At 37.6% G+C, this 15,840-nt stretch overlaps 3 protein-coding genes and 1 long non-coding RNA gene across 4 annotated transcripts; 1 reads left to right on the top strand and 3 right to left on the bottom strand.

Moving 5' to 3' along the window:
- Window positions 1–765: 765 nt before the first annotated feature.
- On the bottom strand, window positions 766–12,551 carry LOC143203625 (importin-4). The gene is made up of 14 exons (XM_076415859.1): window positions 12,248–12,551; window positions 11,968–12,140; window positions 11,728–11,902; window positions 11,396–11,581; window positions 10,668–11,339; window positions 8,117–8,498; window positions 5,349–5,584; window positions 4,317–4,519; window positions 3,914–4,259; window positions 3,674–3,856; window positions 2,726–2,934; window positions 2,539–2,671; window positions 1,458–1,635; window positions 766–1,400 (listed from the first exon to the last, which is right to left on the bottom strand). The coding sequence occupies exons 1-14, from the start codon at window positions 12,299–12,301 to the stop codon at window positions 1,276–1,278; spliced, it is 3,255 nt and encodes a 1,084-aa protein (XP_076271974.1). The 5' UTR covers window positions 12,302–12,551; the 3' UTR covers window positions 766–1,275.
- Window positions 8,796–9,284, bottom strand: LOC143203629 (uncharacterized). Its single transcript, XR_013007384.1, has 3 exons — window positions 9,212–9,284; window positions 9,051–9,125; window positions 8,796–8,855 (listed from the first exon to the last, which is right to left on the bottom strand). It is a non-coding gene; the product is annotated as an uncharacterized LOC143203629 (long non-coding RNA).
- Window positions 12,552–12,645: 94 nt separating the features above from the next.
- On the bottom strand, window positions 12,646–13,977 carry LOC143203628 (uncharacterized). Its single transcript, XM_076415861.1, has 3 exons — window positions 13,799–13,977; window positions 13,593–13,740; window positions 12,646–13,052 (listed from the first exon to the last, which is right to left on the bottom strand). The coding sequence occupies exons 1-3, from the start codon at window positions 13,916–13,918 to the stop codon at window positions 12,667–12,669; spliced, it is 654 nt and encodes a 217-aa protein (XP_076271976.1). The 5' UTR covers window positions 13,919–13,977; the 3' UTR covers window positions 12,646–12,666.
- Window positions 13,978–14,800: 823 nt separating this feature from the next.
- On the top strand, window positions 14,801–15,764 carry LOC143203627 (protein KTI12 homolog). The gene is made up of 2 exons (XM_076415860.1): window positions 14,801–15,287; window positions 15,341–15,764. Exons 1-2 carry the CDS (start codon window positions 14,863–14,865, stop codon window positions 15,747–15,749), a joined length of 834 nt encoding a protein of 277 aa, XP_076271975.1. The 5' UTR covers window positions 14,801–14,862; the 3' UTR covers window positions 15,750–15,764.
- Window positions 15,765–15,840: the final 76 nt, after the last annotated feature.

The following is a 15,840-nucleotide window of genomic DNA, read 5'->3' on the forward strand; positions in this document are numbered from 1 at the left end:
ACTTATGTGTAATAAACAATAATCGAAGTTCAAGTTAACCCAGTAACCATAGCAACTAACTTGTTAGTCAACAGAATTGGGAAATTTAACAAACGGAATTAAAATGCATAGTAAAATTATTTTGCTTTAATTTTATTAAAAAAAAGCCAGTATATAGGTAAAGCAAGCTTGACCCAACAATAATAATAATTAAGAATATATAAATTTAAAAAAAACTAGCAGTTATCTTGATTTTTATATTGGCTATTTTTGACATAAAAATCAAGTTGGCCTAGTATCCATAGCAACTAACTTAATAAACAAAAGAATTGGGAATTCTGGTTAGGGAAATCAAACGGAGTAGTAAAATTCTTTTGTTTCAGTTTGAATAAAAATCATTATATCAGTAGAGCAAGTTTGACTCAACAATAATAATTAAGAACATATGAATTAAAAAACTAACAATTACCTAATTAGTCTTAAGAAAATATTTTATCTATTGGTGATTCTTGATTTATGTACTTATGTGTAACTGATAAACGTAAAGATCAAGTTGGCATAATATCCACAGCAACTAACTTGTTTGACAAGAAGACTGGGAAATCTGGTTAAGGGTGTAATCAAATTTGTTTGTTTTAACTTGATTAAAAACCAATAAACAAAGTAGCTTGGACTAACACGATAAAGGAGGCTTTTGAATTATATGTGCTATTGCCAAAGATGCTTAGTTGATAATAGGGAGATGCTTCACCTAATATTAAACATAACACAACAAAAAGACGGGTATTTTACCAAAAATTTTATTAACCGTACAACGTGTAATATAAAAACAGTATAATTAATATAACCATCGATGCTGCTTACACAAGCACTTACTTTATAAAAAAAAACTAAAACATATATCTTTAGGCAACTCGATTTGTTTTTTCCTTCCGGTATCTCGTTATCTATCCTCGGTTTTGACACAAAACATTCGATTAAAGACCTCTCTCTAGCGATCCATCACGTCATCAACATCACTTAAAAACGAACAAACAGAGAAACGACCTGATTCCCGTCGTCTGGAACGACGACGACGACCGGAACCCGGTTAACTCGCTTTTCCCGGGCTGGGAAAAGGGAAACCGGACCCTCGCTTAACTAACGAATAAATAATCTCCACAATAACAATATTAAAAAAATCAATCCCCGTCTGAATGAAAACGATGCCTGATACATATTTATCTATATATCCATGTATGGATTTGAATCTGTTAAAGCTGCGTGTGTGGGGTTGGTTCTGTCGGCCCGCGCGGTCTAGGAGAAGAGCCTCTCGACGCTGGCTATCGCCTCGGGGCCCAGGGAGCTCACGGCCACCACGAATTCCTGCTGGAAGTTCAGATGCGCCAGCTTGAGGAACTCCGTTAGGATCCGTTTGGTCTCTGAAACATTTCCTCCATCACCGGCTGAAAGGTTTACTCGGGATTTGAGGTACTCACCGGCGTTTGGCACCTGGTCGTTGTGGTACACGTGAACCGCCACTTTTATCACGGCATCGAAGTGTTGCTTCAGTACGGGGTTGCCCTGCTGGTACAGCGCGGCAAAGCATTTAATCACAGCCTCGTTCTCTTGGAAGTCGTCTCGAAGGGGTAGTTTTTGAAGTAAACCTGGTAGTACCTGTGGAGGAAAAACGTTAAAAAACCTTTGAAAACTCCGGTAAATCGATTTTATCGCTGATTACAATAAAGGATCCTGGTTTGGCCTTATTATCGGGAAAATATTAATAAAGCATTAATTAAGATCATCAAACTAATAAATTATTCATTCAGACTACAATAAATTCCACGAATGTGGGCGGTGGCTCATGGAATTATGATTATATATATATATATATATATATATATAACTCACTGACACTTCAGAGTCAAACAAGAAGGTTCTTATTCTTACTTGAGGGAACCACTGGCAGGTGTGCCACAGGGAATTGTATTATTGGACCCAGTTCCTTTATCTGCTGTACACTCGAGACTTGCATACATTTAATGAAAATGTTGCTACATTTACCACTTACAAATGAACTCATGAAGAACTCAAGCTACAGTACAAAAAATATGCTGTCAGTATATATGAGCATTTGCTTTACAAGGCTTGAAACCAGTGTGAACTTTTGGTGTTCATCTCTTGAGTTCTATCAGGCAAAGCAATAGAAATATCATACAAAGATTCCATAACGAGGTACTGCGAGATATTGTTGATGCTCCATTGTACATTCGTAATAATGACAATCTGCATAAGGACCTGAAGTTAGAAACTGTCAATAACGTTAGCAAGAACTATGCCTCCCGATGGTAAAGACAGAGCCTCCTTCAACACATCAATGTTGAGGTTCTGCAGCTCCTAGATAATGTTGGCTTAGTCAGAAGATTAAAGTGGATAAACCATTTGACCTAGTCCAGTAAAGTTAATAGTAATACTCAGTCCACATTAAAAACAGTGATGGGGATGTTAAGCCCAAAGTATCTATTGTAGAATAAGTACTTTGCAATTTTAAAACCATAGCAAATTAGAACTTAATCTTACCTGATCCAGAGGAATGCCACCAGAATTTACCAGTATCATCTTAGCTAAAGCACCACAGATATTGTCCAGGGTCCCTGCATGGGTTTCTTTGGCCACGGCTTGTGACAGTCCTTGTAAGATTTCGTTATAATGACTGAAAACAAGAACACCGTATATCATCGGTGGATGGTAACGGAGGTCTTTGTACCTGAAAATTTTGTCTTTCCCATGAAGGATCATCTCACCCAGGCCAAAAATGGAGTTGTTCCTGACCTCGTCGGCGGGGTCCCTGGCCCCGGAGAGCCACATCTTCAACAGTTGGGGCACGAATTTCTCCACGTAAACGTCCAGGGACTTCATACATTCCGCCAACGTGCCGAAGGCAAAGGATCTCTGACTAACGCTGTTCTGTTTCATCTGGAACCCAAAGATAATCAGTACGAGACCGCGACGGGTTTATCAATCGTTCCTACTAGCGATGGGAACTATCGAGTGAAAACGACTATCAACTGTTTCAGTCGCTATTTTCGGTTCGACTGATTTTACTACTTTTTACTATCAACTATAATAGGAAAATAATTTTGACTGCGTTTATGTTATCTTGGCAACTATTTTTCTATTTTTTCGATTTCAGTGTTAAAACTTCTTTCATTCAAGTTTCAACGAATAATAATATTCCCCTAATAATAAAATATTCCTTATTAACAACAAATAAAATTATTCTTGTGTTTAAGAAGGATGCGATGGTTAAAGAGTTCATAAAGATTGATTGAGAAAATACGTTATTTTGCGGGTAATAAATTACAGCAAATATCTTTTTCCTTTACTAAAAAAAGTTCGCCAAGAAATATATACAACTCCGTCTCATTTATGGCACTGTTGGTGAAAAAAAAGTAAGAGTATGATGGAATGAAATAGAATTAAACCAATTACTTCGATTATATGTCATTGTTACTTTCCAAGTATTAAAATACGATTAAATATATTTGGGATCATTATTTCATTCCCTTTTTTACAATGCCCCTTACCAATTAACATTATTTAATATTCGTACATCTTCGTCTGTTATCGCTGAATAGAAAAACAGTCGAAATGTGCATTTAACTCAAATAGTAATTACTATTTTCAGTCGATAGTTCTGGACGCTAATTCCTACCGTTCTGTTAGCGAGCAACTTCAAGACATTGGGGAAATAACAGACGAAATCGTCGGGCGATATGGCCGCGGCGAATTTCGGGATCACGTCGCCAGCAGACTCCAACAACAGCTCGTCCTGTTCAGCCTCGATGTCCTCGTTATTCTCGGTCCGCGTACCCAAGTCGGTGTCTTGGCACATGGTCTGAAAGGTCCCGTCTTTATCATCGCGGGTCCGTCATTTAAACCAACAAAAACCTACCTTCAAACTCAATACGTCCACCACGCAGTTCATGATAGCTTCCCGATGACCCTCACCGGCAAATACGTCGGCCTTGACCTCCTCCAGCAGCGTTGCGTACGAATCCAGACATATCATCACCACGGAGCGTTCCTCGTCCGACCGGATCAGCTCGGAACACTTCGGTATGAACATCTGGAGTGCCTTATACAGCGCGTCCTTGGTCTCCGGCGTGTTCGCCTTGTACAGGGTGATGCAGAACTGCAGCAGAGCCTCGATAGAGGCCTTTCTGATGTCGTCTTGTGGGTAGTTCACCAGCTTAAAAATCTCCTCGAAGCTCTTCTCGATGAACGGGAGGAAGGCGTTGCTGTATTCGATGGGGGACGTTGTTTATTTCGCGGTTATCCGGACGACGTTAACTTACCCGGTGTTAATGCAAATCTCCCTTAGGGCTAAGCAGGCTTGTTCCTTTTCCTCGTTGTACGAATTCTCCACAGAGTAGCGGCACTGAGTTGAATCCTCGCTAGCTGAAGACTCACCCTCGATGTCCTCCTCTGCGTCGTCGTCTTCGTCTGATATTTCTCCATATACATCGATTTCCTCTTTCTCTTCTTCGTCGTAGTGCGTCTGAAATGGGTGGAGATTATAACGTTATAACGGAAATCATTTGTAAAGGCCTTGTTGCGACATAATTACAGTTTATTTATATTAGTGATAGCCCTGTGGGTTAATTTAAAAGCGATATGTTACTAAAACTTGGTTTTGCAGTATTTTCAATATAAGGTCAGAAATATATTTGATATACAACATTAAAACATATGCAAACTATCTCAAGAACTAACACTCACTAACATTTATAAAATAGCCTTTAATTAAATCTAATTTCCATTAACTTTCAATAATCAACACAGTATTAATAACTTAATAAATTAAATTATAATAAAGTATCATATGTAAGATTATTTTCTGTACTGTAACAACTTCGGAGCATCAAATATAAGCATACATGATCTTTCTTTACTTTTATGTTATTCAACTCAACAGACCTATTAAATTAAAAACACACATACTGAAAAATGAGGCTTTAACATGAAGTTAGTTACAAATGTACCCAATGACCATCTTTTTAAATCCTTTAAAACTAATTTATAGGCCGATATATTACATCAAAAATAATTTTGATTTTACTTCTTTCTATATATAAATATAATAGAAGGGTCAAGTTACATGGAGTCAAGTTATTATGGAAAATATAAAAATCTAGACAAGAATCTATAACAATCTATCAAGACAGATGGATATTTATTAAATAGTGTATTATACTGAAAATATACCGAAACGTATCATATGCTGAAAAGTAGGCTTTAACATGAATTTAGTTACAAATGACCAATGACCCGATGACCACTTGTAAATCCTTTAAAATCAATTTAAACACCTAATCTAAAGATCATACCACTATGCCCTCGCTGCTTTGAATGCTCTCGATCATCGCGTTGACCACCTTCGGTAAAATAGGCGAGATATCCTCCTTAACCACGATAGAGAGTGCGGCGAACAGGGCGTAAATGCTCTTCTTCAGGTCAGGATCCTGAGTCACGTCGAGGAGCTTCAGCCCGATGCCGACGTACTCCTCCGCGTGGGGCTTGAAGTTTTCGGGGCCGATGAATTGCGCGACTACGGCCAAAGTTTCTGGAAATCAAGACTCGGCTTAGACGAGAATGCTGTTAGATCGCAATAGGCTAGATGACGGTAACAAATAAAACTATAGAGGGATTATTAAAAATACATTTATCTCAAAAGTAAAAACTGGATTACTAATGTTTTACCGGAAATACAAACACATTTCGAAATTCGCCACGTTAAGTCAAACACCGTTTACAAGTGCTACGAAATATTGACGTCATTTATCGTTTCTTAACCATCATTTCCGCATTCCAAGTTTGAACTATTTTGAAATAATAGTTTTAAAAAGTACATTAGAACTTTCATATAATCAAAGTGAGTATTCCAGACACGCTAACGATGAAATGTGGTAGAATATTAAAGAACATTAAGCACAAATAACAGGTTAATTGAAAAGTCCCCGGCCTACCATAGTAAAACACATTTTTTTGGCAAAATGTTTTTTTTATTGAACATAATTCCCTTCAAGGGTGATACACTGATTATAGCGACCCTCCAACTTTTCAATACTGTTTTGTTGGCGATTTCGACCTTCAAACGGTCCAATAACGCTATGTAATAGTCGCTGTTGATGGTCTTTTCTTTTTCAAGGTAGTGAATGAAAATTATCACATGCGCATCCCAAAATACAGACGCCATAACCTTGCGAGCCGACTGTTGCGTTTTCCCACGCTTTGGAGCAGGTTCATCGTGTACAGTGTACTCGGATGACTGTCGATTGAACTTCGGAGTGAAATGATGGAGCCATGTTTCATCCATTGTCACACATCGATGCAAGAACTCGGGATTATTACGCTTGATCATCTTCAAACACTGCTCCGAATCATCAACTCGTCGTTGTTTTTGGTCAAAAGTGAGCTCGTACGGCACCCACTTTGCACAGAGAATGATATGATGTATACGTTCAGTTGAACTTACGGTCATTCAAAATCATTTTGTGGATTTTTTAAATGTTTTCGTCGGTAACAACCTCTTTTGGGTGTCCATTACGTTCACCGTCTTCGGTGCTCATTTCACCACGTCTAAACTTAGCACACCAATCCTTGATGATTGATTTTCCTGGGACAGTACCCGGAAATTCGGCATCAAGCCAAGTTTTTACTTCAACTGTATTTTTCCCTTCAAAAAACATATGGATTTAATTCTAATAGTGCCATCTAGGTGTCAGGCCGGGGACTTTTCAGTTAACCTGTTACTATCAGTATAACACTTGACAAGAAAATATATAAGTGCAAGCAATAACTCTAAGAGTACCCAATAATAGTTCAATCGCCAGTTGATAACTGTAAGAGTTTATTTAAAATCAGGTGCCCTATATTTGTATAAATGTATTCGACAGAGCTATCAAACATTCATTTGACATAGTTGATAGTAACTATAACACATAAAGAAGATTAAAATTATTCTTACACTTTTTCTTTCCTAAAATTTCAGTAACTCTGTGAAAGCAAAAGTGTATCCGGTATTGTATCAATTTACTTTGTATTATTTAGGTAAATAAAATGCACAAATTGTAATTTTGAAGTTTATTAAAATAATAGCTTTACAAATGTATAAGCACACATGCAATTGAAATACATTATGAATTCTTAAACTAGATCACCCCTTAGTTTCTTTTACTTTACTTGACTTCAGTGATAACATTTGGGTTCATACATCATTTATAAGTAGCTATCGTTAGTGAAATGTTCTTCAAAACTTCTGTCTCTACCAGAACACAAAGATACCAGGCTGTAAAAACTTGATAGTCACATTGGACTATTGATGTACAAGAAACTAGATTTGTTGTTTGACACTTGTTGAAACCTAGAATTTAATTAATATTTTTCTTTGCATTTTGGGAATATATGGTCGTTCAGTAGTGAACGGCGGTTAATATTCATTGAGTTCATCTGGTTGGTATCCGAATCTTGTAGAGATATAAACCCATCACATTATAATAAATGTTGTTTTCCATATTATTGGATACCTAAAAAAGGACAAAATAATTAGGTGTTTTAAAAACCAAATCATTAGTTATCAAATGTTATCAACGATGTTATTTACCTCGATATTACGTTAATTACTTTACGCATAATTAAACGTACTTAAAATAGTAAATACTTACATTATGATGGCCTTATTGCTGTGTTCAGACTATTGTTGCTAAATGACTGATGTTCAAACTACTTAAGCCTTGCAAGATTTAATCACAATCCTATTTTTCTGTCTCAGAACTAAAATACACAACTTGTTTGGAGCTTTTACCGATGTATTATTAGATTAGGGATCATCGATACACATTATAATGACTAATTATAACACAAAGTTATTAAAATAAAGTATAAATAAGACCTCTACCCGTACAAACCGTTCGGTGCGACCACAACAACTACGTCACGCGCAGATTTTGAGCGTTTTAGCGCCTATTTTATATTACACTACTCGTAGAAATATCACAACTTATATCCTGGATAAAGTAAATACGCAATAAATTGTCGTAAAGTAGTTCCTCAAAAATAGTCATCTAGCCTGTTGACGCGTCGCCGCGATACCCACCCAGCGCGTAGCTTTGCACGTCGCTTTTTTCCGAATTGGGGTCGACCAAGATGTAGATATTCAGCAGCTCTTTGATTCGGGGGAAGTAGGGCACGATTCCCTCCTTGACAGCGGTGGCGGCCGCACCGACCGCGCTCAGGGCCACCCGCTTCAGCTGGAACGAGAAACCGGCGGCTGGGTCTAGAGCGGCGAACAGCCGTTCCATGAGCGTGGGCAGGTAGGGCATCAGGCGGTCCTCGAGGTTCTCGCAGAATGTCTCCAAGGCGTAGAATAACCGGTCGAAGCTGGGGCTCTCCTGTTTCATTTGCATCTGTTGCATCACTTGGCCGAGAAACTCGAACAGCACCGGTAATAGCTCGGCGGCGTAGTGACTTATGTCGGGCTGAAGGGAAACGAAACTGGAATCATTGATATGTCATCGAAGTGAATGGTTAATCTGCTTTGAATAAGTTTCATTCAACGTAAACCAATCCTGAGAAATACTGGATGTTGAAAAGCTAGGGTTTTCGAAGGGGAGTAACGAACTTTTGTTTTAAGATTTCTGCTCAACTCTCTCGATAAAGTTTGGCATGAAGGCCTTGTTCATACAAAAAATGCTACTAAAACAACACACCGAACTATTAAAGTTGTACATTACAACCAGAATGTTTGCCAAACAAGATGAAGCTTATTCTACAATAAAACAAGCTAAAACAGGTGTACCACAAGGAAGTGTACGGGGACCAATGCTTTATCTACTCTACACTTGTGATATACGACAAATGGCGAATACTATGACGGCTACATTTGCTGATGATACTGCGATTATAACTGTCGGAGATAATAGTGCAGAAGCCACACGAAAATTACAACAGGCAAGTGACAATATAAATAATTGGACACAAGCTTGGAAAATAAGAATTAATGACAGTAAATCTGTACATGTGCAGTTCACCGTGAGAAAAGACTACATTCTCATGAGAATATTGAAGTATTACAGCTTTTGGATACCACCAGAACAGGACACAGACTCAAAAGAATCAAACCATCTGATCTTGTGTAGTATTGTGTAGTGAGGTGCATATAATAAACAATACAGAAGTGACATGTATATACATTATTTCATTATTTATAGGGCCGATGGGTCCTCCTAGTTATATCCATATATTAAGTTATCATAAAGACAAATTGTAGGTTAGATGGAAACGACTAGTAGCAATGTAATAATTAAATAAAAAAAAAAAAAGATTTCTGCTCCCCAGTCATCAAGTGAATCTTGCGTGGAAAAGTAGGGTTGTAGTTAAGAAATATCTATATCTATCCCAAATGTTCGAATGAATAACCGCTATCAAGAATTAACAATTTTTATTGTTCTCAGTATTCTCATATAGTAAACAAAAAAATTATGCGTGCCTTTAAAATTTCGTTTCCTGTTTGAAAAATCAACAACTGTGTTTCCAAGTGGATTGGATGCTTCAAATGAGTTTTATTTATTTTTTCAAATGAGTATGGCGATCCGAAAGGAAGAGGGGACGAGTTCATTTACAATTTTGCTTGAGAAATCAACAAGCAAGCCTATCAAGTGCTATGACATGTAAGTTTCCCAGTGGTTTGGGTACTTTAGAAAATTGTGCTCGTTTTGGACGACCTTCGGCATTTCGAAAGGACGAGTACAACGAATTTCGACTCAGGATTTGCAAATGACACGTGCTTTCGCTAAATTTGTTCTTCGCCTTCGTTAAACACTTTTGTTTGGCAGTTTTAAAATGTTTGCGAAAGGAATCATGAAGAGGAAGGAACTTATCAAGATACACAGCATAAATCACAGTTTAAACTCTCAAGAATGTTCTATGTTCCCCACCCTAAGTATTAAGGGGAATAAGGCGCGGTAAAAACAGCTTCACAAAGGGTATTGGACGATACCAAAGTTGGATAGCACCAGGGGTCCCCCAAACAGTGGGAAGAAAGATGTAACCCCGAAGGAATTTCGTAAAATAGGATAATAAAAAGATTTTTCATAACGAAAATTCTTTTTCTCTCCTAGCAGACTAGATATATATCCGTGTTATTATTATTTATTTTTGCCTAACAAGAGAGAGACCAAAATGTGTTTTTATGTTCGTGGAAATGTCCTTCAAGGCTTTCTTCCCTTTAGTCAGACTATTAATCAGTACTTCTGTTTGAAAGTTTTAAAACGTTTGGGAAAGGAAATATGTAGAGGAAGGAATTTATCGAGACACACAACATAAATCACTGTTCGAACTCTATGTGTTCTACTATTCCCCACCTTAAGTATTAGGGGGAATAGGGGCGGTAAAAACAGCTTCCTAAAGGGTACTGGGCGATAGCAACGTTGAAGAGCTCCAGAAATACTTCAAACAGTGGGTGGAAAGACTTAACTCCAGAGCAATTTGATGACATAGGTTAATACATCGATTTTTCATCACGGAAATCATTTTTTTGTTCCCTCCTTGCAGAAGAAGGACCAAAATTTGTTTTTACCACACAAAAATAGCGCAAAGGATTGTCGTTCATTAATAATAATTTCGAAAAAACTAAAAATATATGGTACCTGCAGGTGTTCCGCGAACTGCCCCAACGCGAAAAGGGCGGCATTTCTAACGACAGCGTTCGGATTGTGAATCGCCGTGCAGGCGCACTTGAGGAAGGGCTCCAGATACTTGGCCCGGATCCTTTCCGCACAGCCCTCCGCCAAAACCGCCAACGCCAAGTAGGCCGCCTTCTGGGCGTAGATATCGCCCCCTTGTATGGCCGGCTCAACCTTCGTCAAGAGGTACGGCACCACCTTTTCCGCGGGGATGTGCAGGGCGATCAGGTCCAATGTCTGGGTGGCTATCGTCACCGACGTGAATTGGTCCGGATCGCCCAAGAAATACTCCTCGTTGCCGTCGTCCTCGGGCTGTTGCGCCATCAGGTGTATCAGGACGTCTATGATGGGCTCGACCAGCTTGTTCTTCTGGATGACCTTGCCCTTGAAACGGATCAGCCAACCCACCACGCTGATGGCCTTTATCTGCACGGTGGTGGGGATCTGGTTGTTGCTCCCCAGCCTCAGGCACATCTCCACGATGAGCTTGACATGCGGTGCGACCACAGTGATGGCCAGTTCGATCAGCTCTTCCAGGATTTCGAACAAGTCGCAAGCCCGCTTGTCGTCGTCCAAAGCGAACGCGTTGATGATCTCCAAAATCCTGGGTAACAGTTGATGGTAGGCGTTTATCATCTGAAATTAGGATGTTTTTAAATTGCCACGGGGGCTACGGATGTATCAGTGCCAACCTGTTGCTGACCGCTGATGGTTGGTACCAGATTTCTCATCGTTAGCACGGTATAGTAGGCCAAGTTGGAGTTTAATTCACTAAGACCAGTCAAAATAGTTGTAAATAACATAGCAAAAGAGTCAGAGTGAACTATAAATGAACCATGTGAAATTTCTGTCATTATCGATAAAGTATACATTCCCATCTGCAACAGATAATGTAAAAAAACAACTTATTTTTATATCGTTAACACCCTGTAAAGTCAAATTTAATTTCAATTAAAACCATGACTCATATCCTACTCTTTTAACCACATACACACACAATTTTTTGGTTATATCAATGACTTACCTCTTTGTCTACTATAGTATCGCTGCTGCACAACGTATGCACAAACTGTAAGACCTCGGGCCACGTATTATCTCGAAATTCGTGCTTCCCTATGACGCCAATGAATTGGGCGATGGCATTCTTCACCACCTTCTCCTGCTCGCTAACTAAAGCCTGCAGCATACCCTGTTTAATCCTGGAAAAATAACCAGAACACCGAGCGCTCGTTATTGCCGAAGCCCGCGTTGCCGAAAGCCTCACCTATTTCTTAAGTCGACGTTCAATTTGCCCCATTGTCTGCGTTTGCCTAATCTCCTGCGGAGGACAACAGCCGCTGATTGTCGGATTTGGGGGTTCGTCGATGTCACGATCACGTCGCATATCGCTGGTACAGCTTCTGGTTTCTTGAAGGCCTCTTTGAGTTCTTTCGTTCCCTTGTATAAAACGTAGAGTATGTAATGTGTAGTTTTTATCATGCACGTGTGATGTGAGGTTATGTGGGCGAGATTACTTTTCCCACGGATATTACAACGTTTCTTACCTCGTGGACGGTGTTGCTATTTGGCACTAATAGTTTCGCTAAAATACCTTCCATAATATAAGTTTTTGTTGTCTTATAACTTAATAATCACTCGATATTTTTAAATGACCGGCAGGCACGACTCCACTCATACGTCGTCCCGTCGAGAGTGACACATACTTTAATGAAGTTTGCCGCGAATTCAACTGGTTTTAATTAATTTTAATGATTTGTTATTATTAGAAACATCCGCGTTTTAATTGATTAATATATTTTTACGTACATTAATGAAATAAAAGATGTTATTTAGCACTCTAAGAGTAACAAACAGTATTCAATATGGATAAAAAAAACTTCATGAGACATGATTCATTTCCTTTAGGAGGAGGTTTTTGACGTAGGCGAAACAAAAGAACAGATACGTATAAAAAATATTTATTTCAAACATGTTGCAGTTCTTTATATTTAATTTCCTGCACTCTGTTAGTTCTATAATTATTTACAAGCTCGTGTAATTCGATAATCAATATAGAAACACCACTTAGCATCAGTAGAATAAGAAACCATTTAAAATAATGGTAATTAAGGATAATATAATCCGTACCGGCGAAGTTGAATTTCAAACGGTACGGGTTCAGTTCGGAATTGGGATTAAAAACGAACACAATAGCTTTCGCCATGGTGTTATGTTGTATATCCCTTGCTTCCAGCAGTACGACATCGATTCCTCTCGTTAAGGGTTTGCTCGTTGCCATTTTAAAATTGATAATAACACTTTCCGTTTCGATATCGTAATCCGTGGTTAGAATATAATCATTTAAATTATCTGTAATAAAAAAAACATGTAAAATTAGTTTCCGAAAGTTTAGTTGCATTCTAACTGTTTAGATGACGCCACAAAATCTGTGAACAATGGGTTGCATAATAATAAAATGTCTTTAGGTTGAAATTTTGAAAATAGCGTCGTAGTGTAGTATTATGCAATTCCATAGTTATTATGCAGCTGATAAGGAAACGTCCCTTTTTTCGCAATAATAAAATTGCTATTTCTTCGTAGAATGTACAAATTTTCTGCAGTAACAAAAATAGTTTCTCGAAGTTTTAGTTTAAACTTAACGGGCTAGATGAGGCTACAAGAACGTTGAATAAAGCGTTGCATAATAATAGGAGGTCTTTTAGTTTGAAATTTTGAAAATACCGTGGTAGTTTTTAGTGCTCCAAAACCTATTTAAAATCGAATAAGTTGTAAGTAGATTTTAGAAAACCTTCCTGCTTTTTCGCGATAATAAAATTGCTATTTCTCTATATTAATAACGGCATTCGTATTGCATAAAATAGATTTTGAGAAAGTATTTATCAATATTACCTGAAGCCACTTCGATTTCTACATATCCCTTTACGTTTTGTAGAACAATGGGAACGTCTAAAGGTGAAAATTCTCCGTTTTCGTTTATAACAATCTTATAAGTGGTATCACTGAATTTAACGATGTCCCATTCTTCGATATTAGGGATCTAGAATAGTTTAGGATAAACGGATGATGTGCGAATATTTCGGAATTAAAAAACTTACCGCCAAATCATCGTTATCGGTCACATTTAACGCGCATATAATGAGAACGTTCAAGTTGAAGATCAACAATGCTCGACAAAACATCTGTACTGAACAACACATTACAGTGATTCTTACCATCAAAATAACGTTCAATGTACTCAAGACTTCTACACCTATTTATATATCAGGTATAAAACCATCTGATTAGGAAATTTTATCTTATTTGTAGACCGATTATAACTAACTGATAACATTTTCTGCTAGATATCAAATGTTGGAGTACTAAGATAACTTTGGGTTTATTGATTCTTAACAATTTCAATTCATCCACTGCATCTCTGAGTTTTTTTTACATTATTTGTCTAGCTATAACGATGATTGTTTTAATTTTTTAAATTATTCTGATAAAAAATGGTTTGGCGCGATATTGTCTCGATATGTTATTGTTCATTTGAACATTTTTTTCTATACATTGTAACTACGACATTCCTAACTCTCTTAACCTAGACAACATTAGAAAACATTGAGTGTTTACTAATTGATTGTTTCTTACTATCCATTTGTTTCTAGATTTGTATTTATCAGTTTTTGGTAGGGGTATATTAATATTTATTGAACTATTGATATTTTTTCAATATGATAACAAAAATAGCCAGTCCAAGTTAATAACTTGTCACAAATAAATTCCGTTATCTCCAATTTATGGCAACTTCAGACATTTCTAACTGCAGTCACTTTGTAGAGGAAACAACATTTCAAAATGCGAACTATCTAGTGTACAGAGATACTTTAACATTTTTAGCAACGTTATAGAATGATATTACCGGTATTAAATTATTAAATACTCTCTGCCTCTATATATCACGTAGACTACAATATGTATCCTTTCGGCCTTCAAAAATCTTCATTTCGTTTATTTCATTTTTCATTGTTTCAAGCCATTTACATTCGACTATTTGTTTAACTATCGAGAGATTTCGCGATTATCGACTGTTTTGGAAGTTGTCATTCGATAGTTCCCCTCGCTATTATAACCTCACTTTTCGTTTTAATGAGGTACAGTGGGAGGTTTACCTTTCGATATGCCTTTAATCGTTGTAACCGGAGTCCCGTGTAGTGGTAAGACGACTCGCGCTGAAGAATTGAAACGGTTTTTCGAAGCGCAAGGCAAGGAGGTGCATATTATAAGTGAATACTCTCAGATCGTTAAAGCTGGTTTCGACAAGAATGCATTTTACGCGGATTCTAACAAGGAAAAACACATCAGGGGGTTGTTGAAGAGCGAGATGCTTAAATTAATATCCCCTACCAATGTTGTGATATTAGACGCTTTGAATTATATCAAGGGATATCGGTATGAACTGTTTTGTGGTACAAAAGCGAACAAAAATACCCAGTGTACAGTTCACACGGAAATCAATAGAGACGTGGCGTGGGAATTTAACGAAAATAGGAAGTGTGAGTCTGAGAAATACACCAGAGAAACCTTTGATGCCCTTTTAATGAGGTATTTTTTAACTACATTCCCTCATAGGTAAAATAGTAATAAACTACTTACAGATATGAAGATCCGAATGGGAATAATCGCTGGGACAAGCCACTGTTCACGGTATTTCCGGAGTCAGCCATGGATACGTCGGAAATATACTCTAGTTTGTTTAAAAAAGCGCCCCCAAAACCGAATCAATCCACCGAAAACCCACCATTGAGCTCGACAAACTTTTTATATGATTTAGATAGGATTACAAAGAGTATCACTGATGAACTGATTCGAGCAAAAACCAGGGGAGAAAGCGGTGATTTCGTGATACCCGGCTTCGATGGACTTAGCGTGAATATTACGGAAGTTAGTGTACAACAGCTTCAACTGTTACGGAGACAATACTTGACATACTCTAAAATGCACACGCCAGAAATCAATCGGATACCAGATCTTTTTGTACAGTATTTAAAAACTAGTTTAAAATAAAAATTTTAATACGTTTATATTAGTAAAAATATATATAATAACCCGTTATTTAATAATCCAGATTAACCTCTACTTTATATTTTTTTTACAC

This window comes from Rhynchophorus ferrugineus, unplaced genomic scaffold, assembly GCF_030347505.1.
Source record: "Rhynchophorus ferrugineus isolate W39M unplaced genomic scaffold, kcgeb_rfMv2 rfM10, whole genome shotgun sequence".
NCBI lineage: Eukaryota > Metazoa > Arthropoda > Insecta > Coleoptera > Curculionidae > Rhynchophorus > Rhynchophorus ferrugineus.

Coding starts and splice junctions, on each gene's coding strand:
- LOC143203625 (XM_076415859.1), bottom strand. CDS start 12,301: ATGGAAGGTATTTTAGCGAAACTATTAGTGCCAAATAGCAACACCGTC. Junction 12,141..12,247: donor ATAGCAACACCGTCCACGAG/GTAAGAAACGTT, acceptor GTTTTATACAAG/GGAACGAAAGAACTCAAAGA. Junction 11,903..11,967: donor AACGTCGACTTAAGAAATAG/GTGAGGCTTTCG, acceptor TTATTTTTCCAG/GATTAAACAGGGTATGCTGC.
- LOC143203628 (XM_076415861.1), bottom strand. CDS start 13,918: ATGGTAAGAATCACTGTAATGTGTTGTTCAGTACAGATGTTTTGTCGA. Junction 13,741..13,798: donor CCGATAACGATGATTTGGCG/GTAAGTTTTTTA, acceptor AAACTATTCTAG/ATCCCTAATATCGAAGAATG. Junction 13,053..13,592: donor AGAAATCGAAGTGGCTTCAG/GTAATATTGATA, acceptor TTTTTATTACAG/ATAATTTAAATGATTATATT.
- LOC143203627 (XM_076415860.1), top strand. CDS start 14,863: ATGCCTTTAATCGTTGTAACCGGAGTCCCGTGTAGTGGTAAGACGACT. Junction 15,288..15,340: donor TTTGATGCCCTTTTAATGAG/GTATTTTTTAAC, acceptor AACTACTTACAG/ATATGAAGATCCGAATGGGA.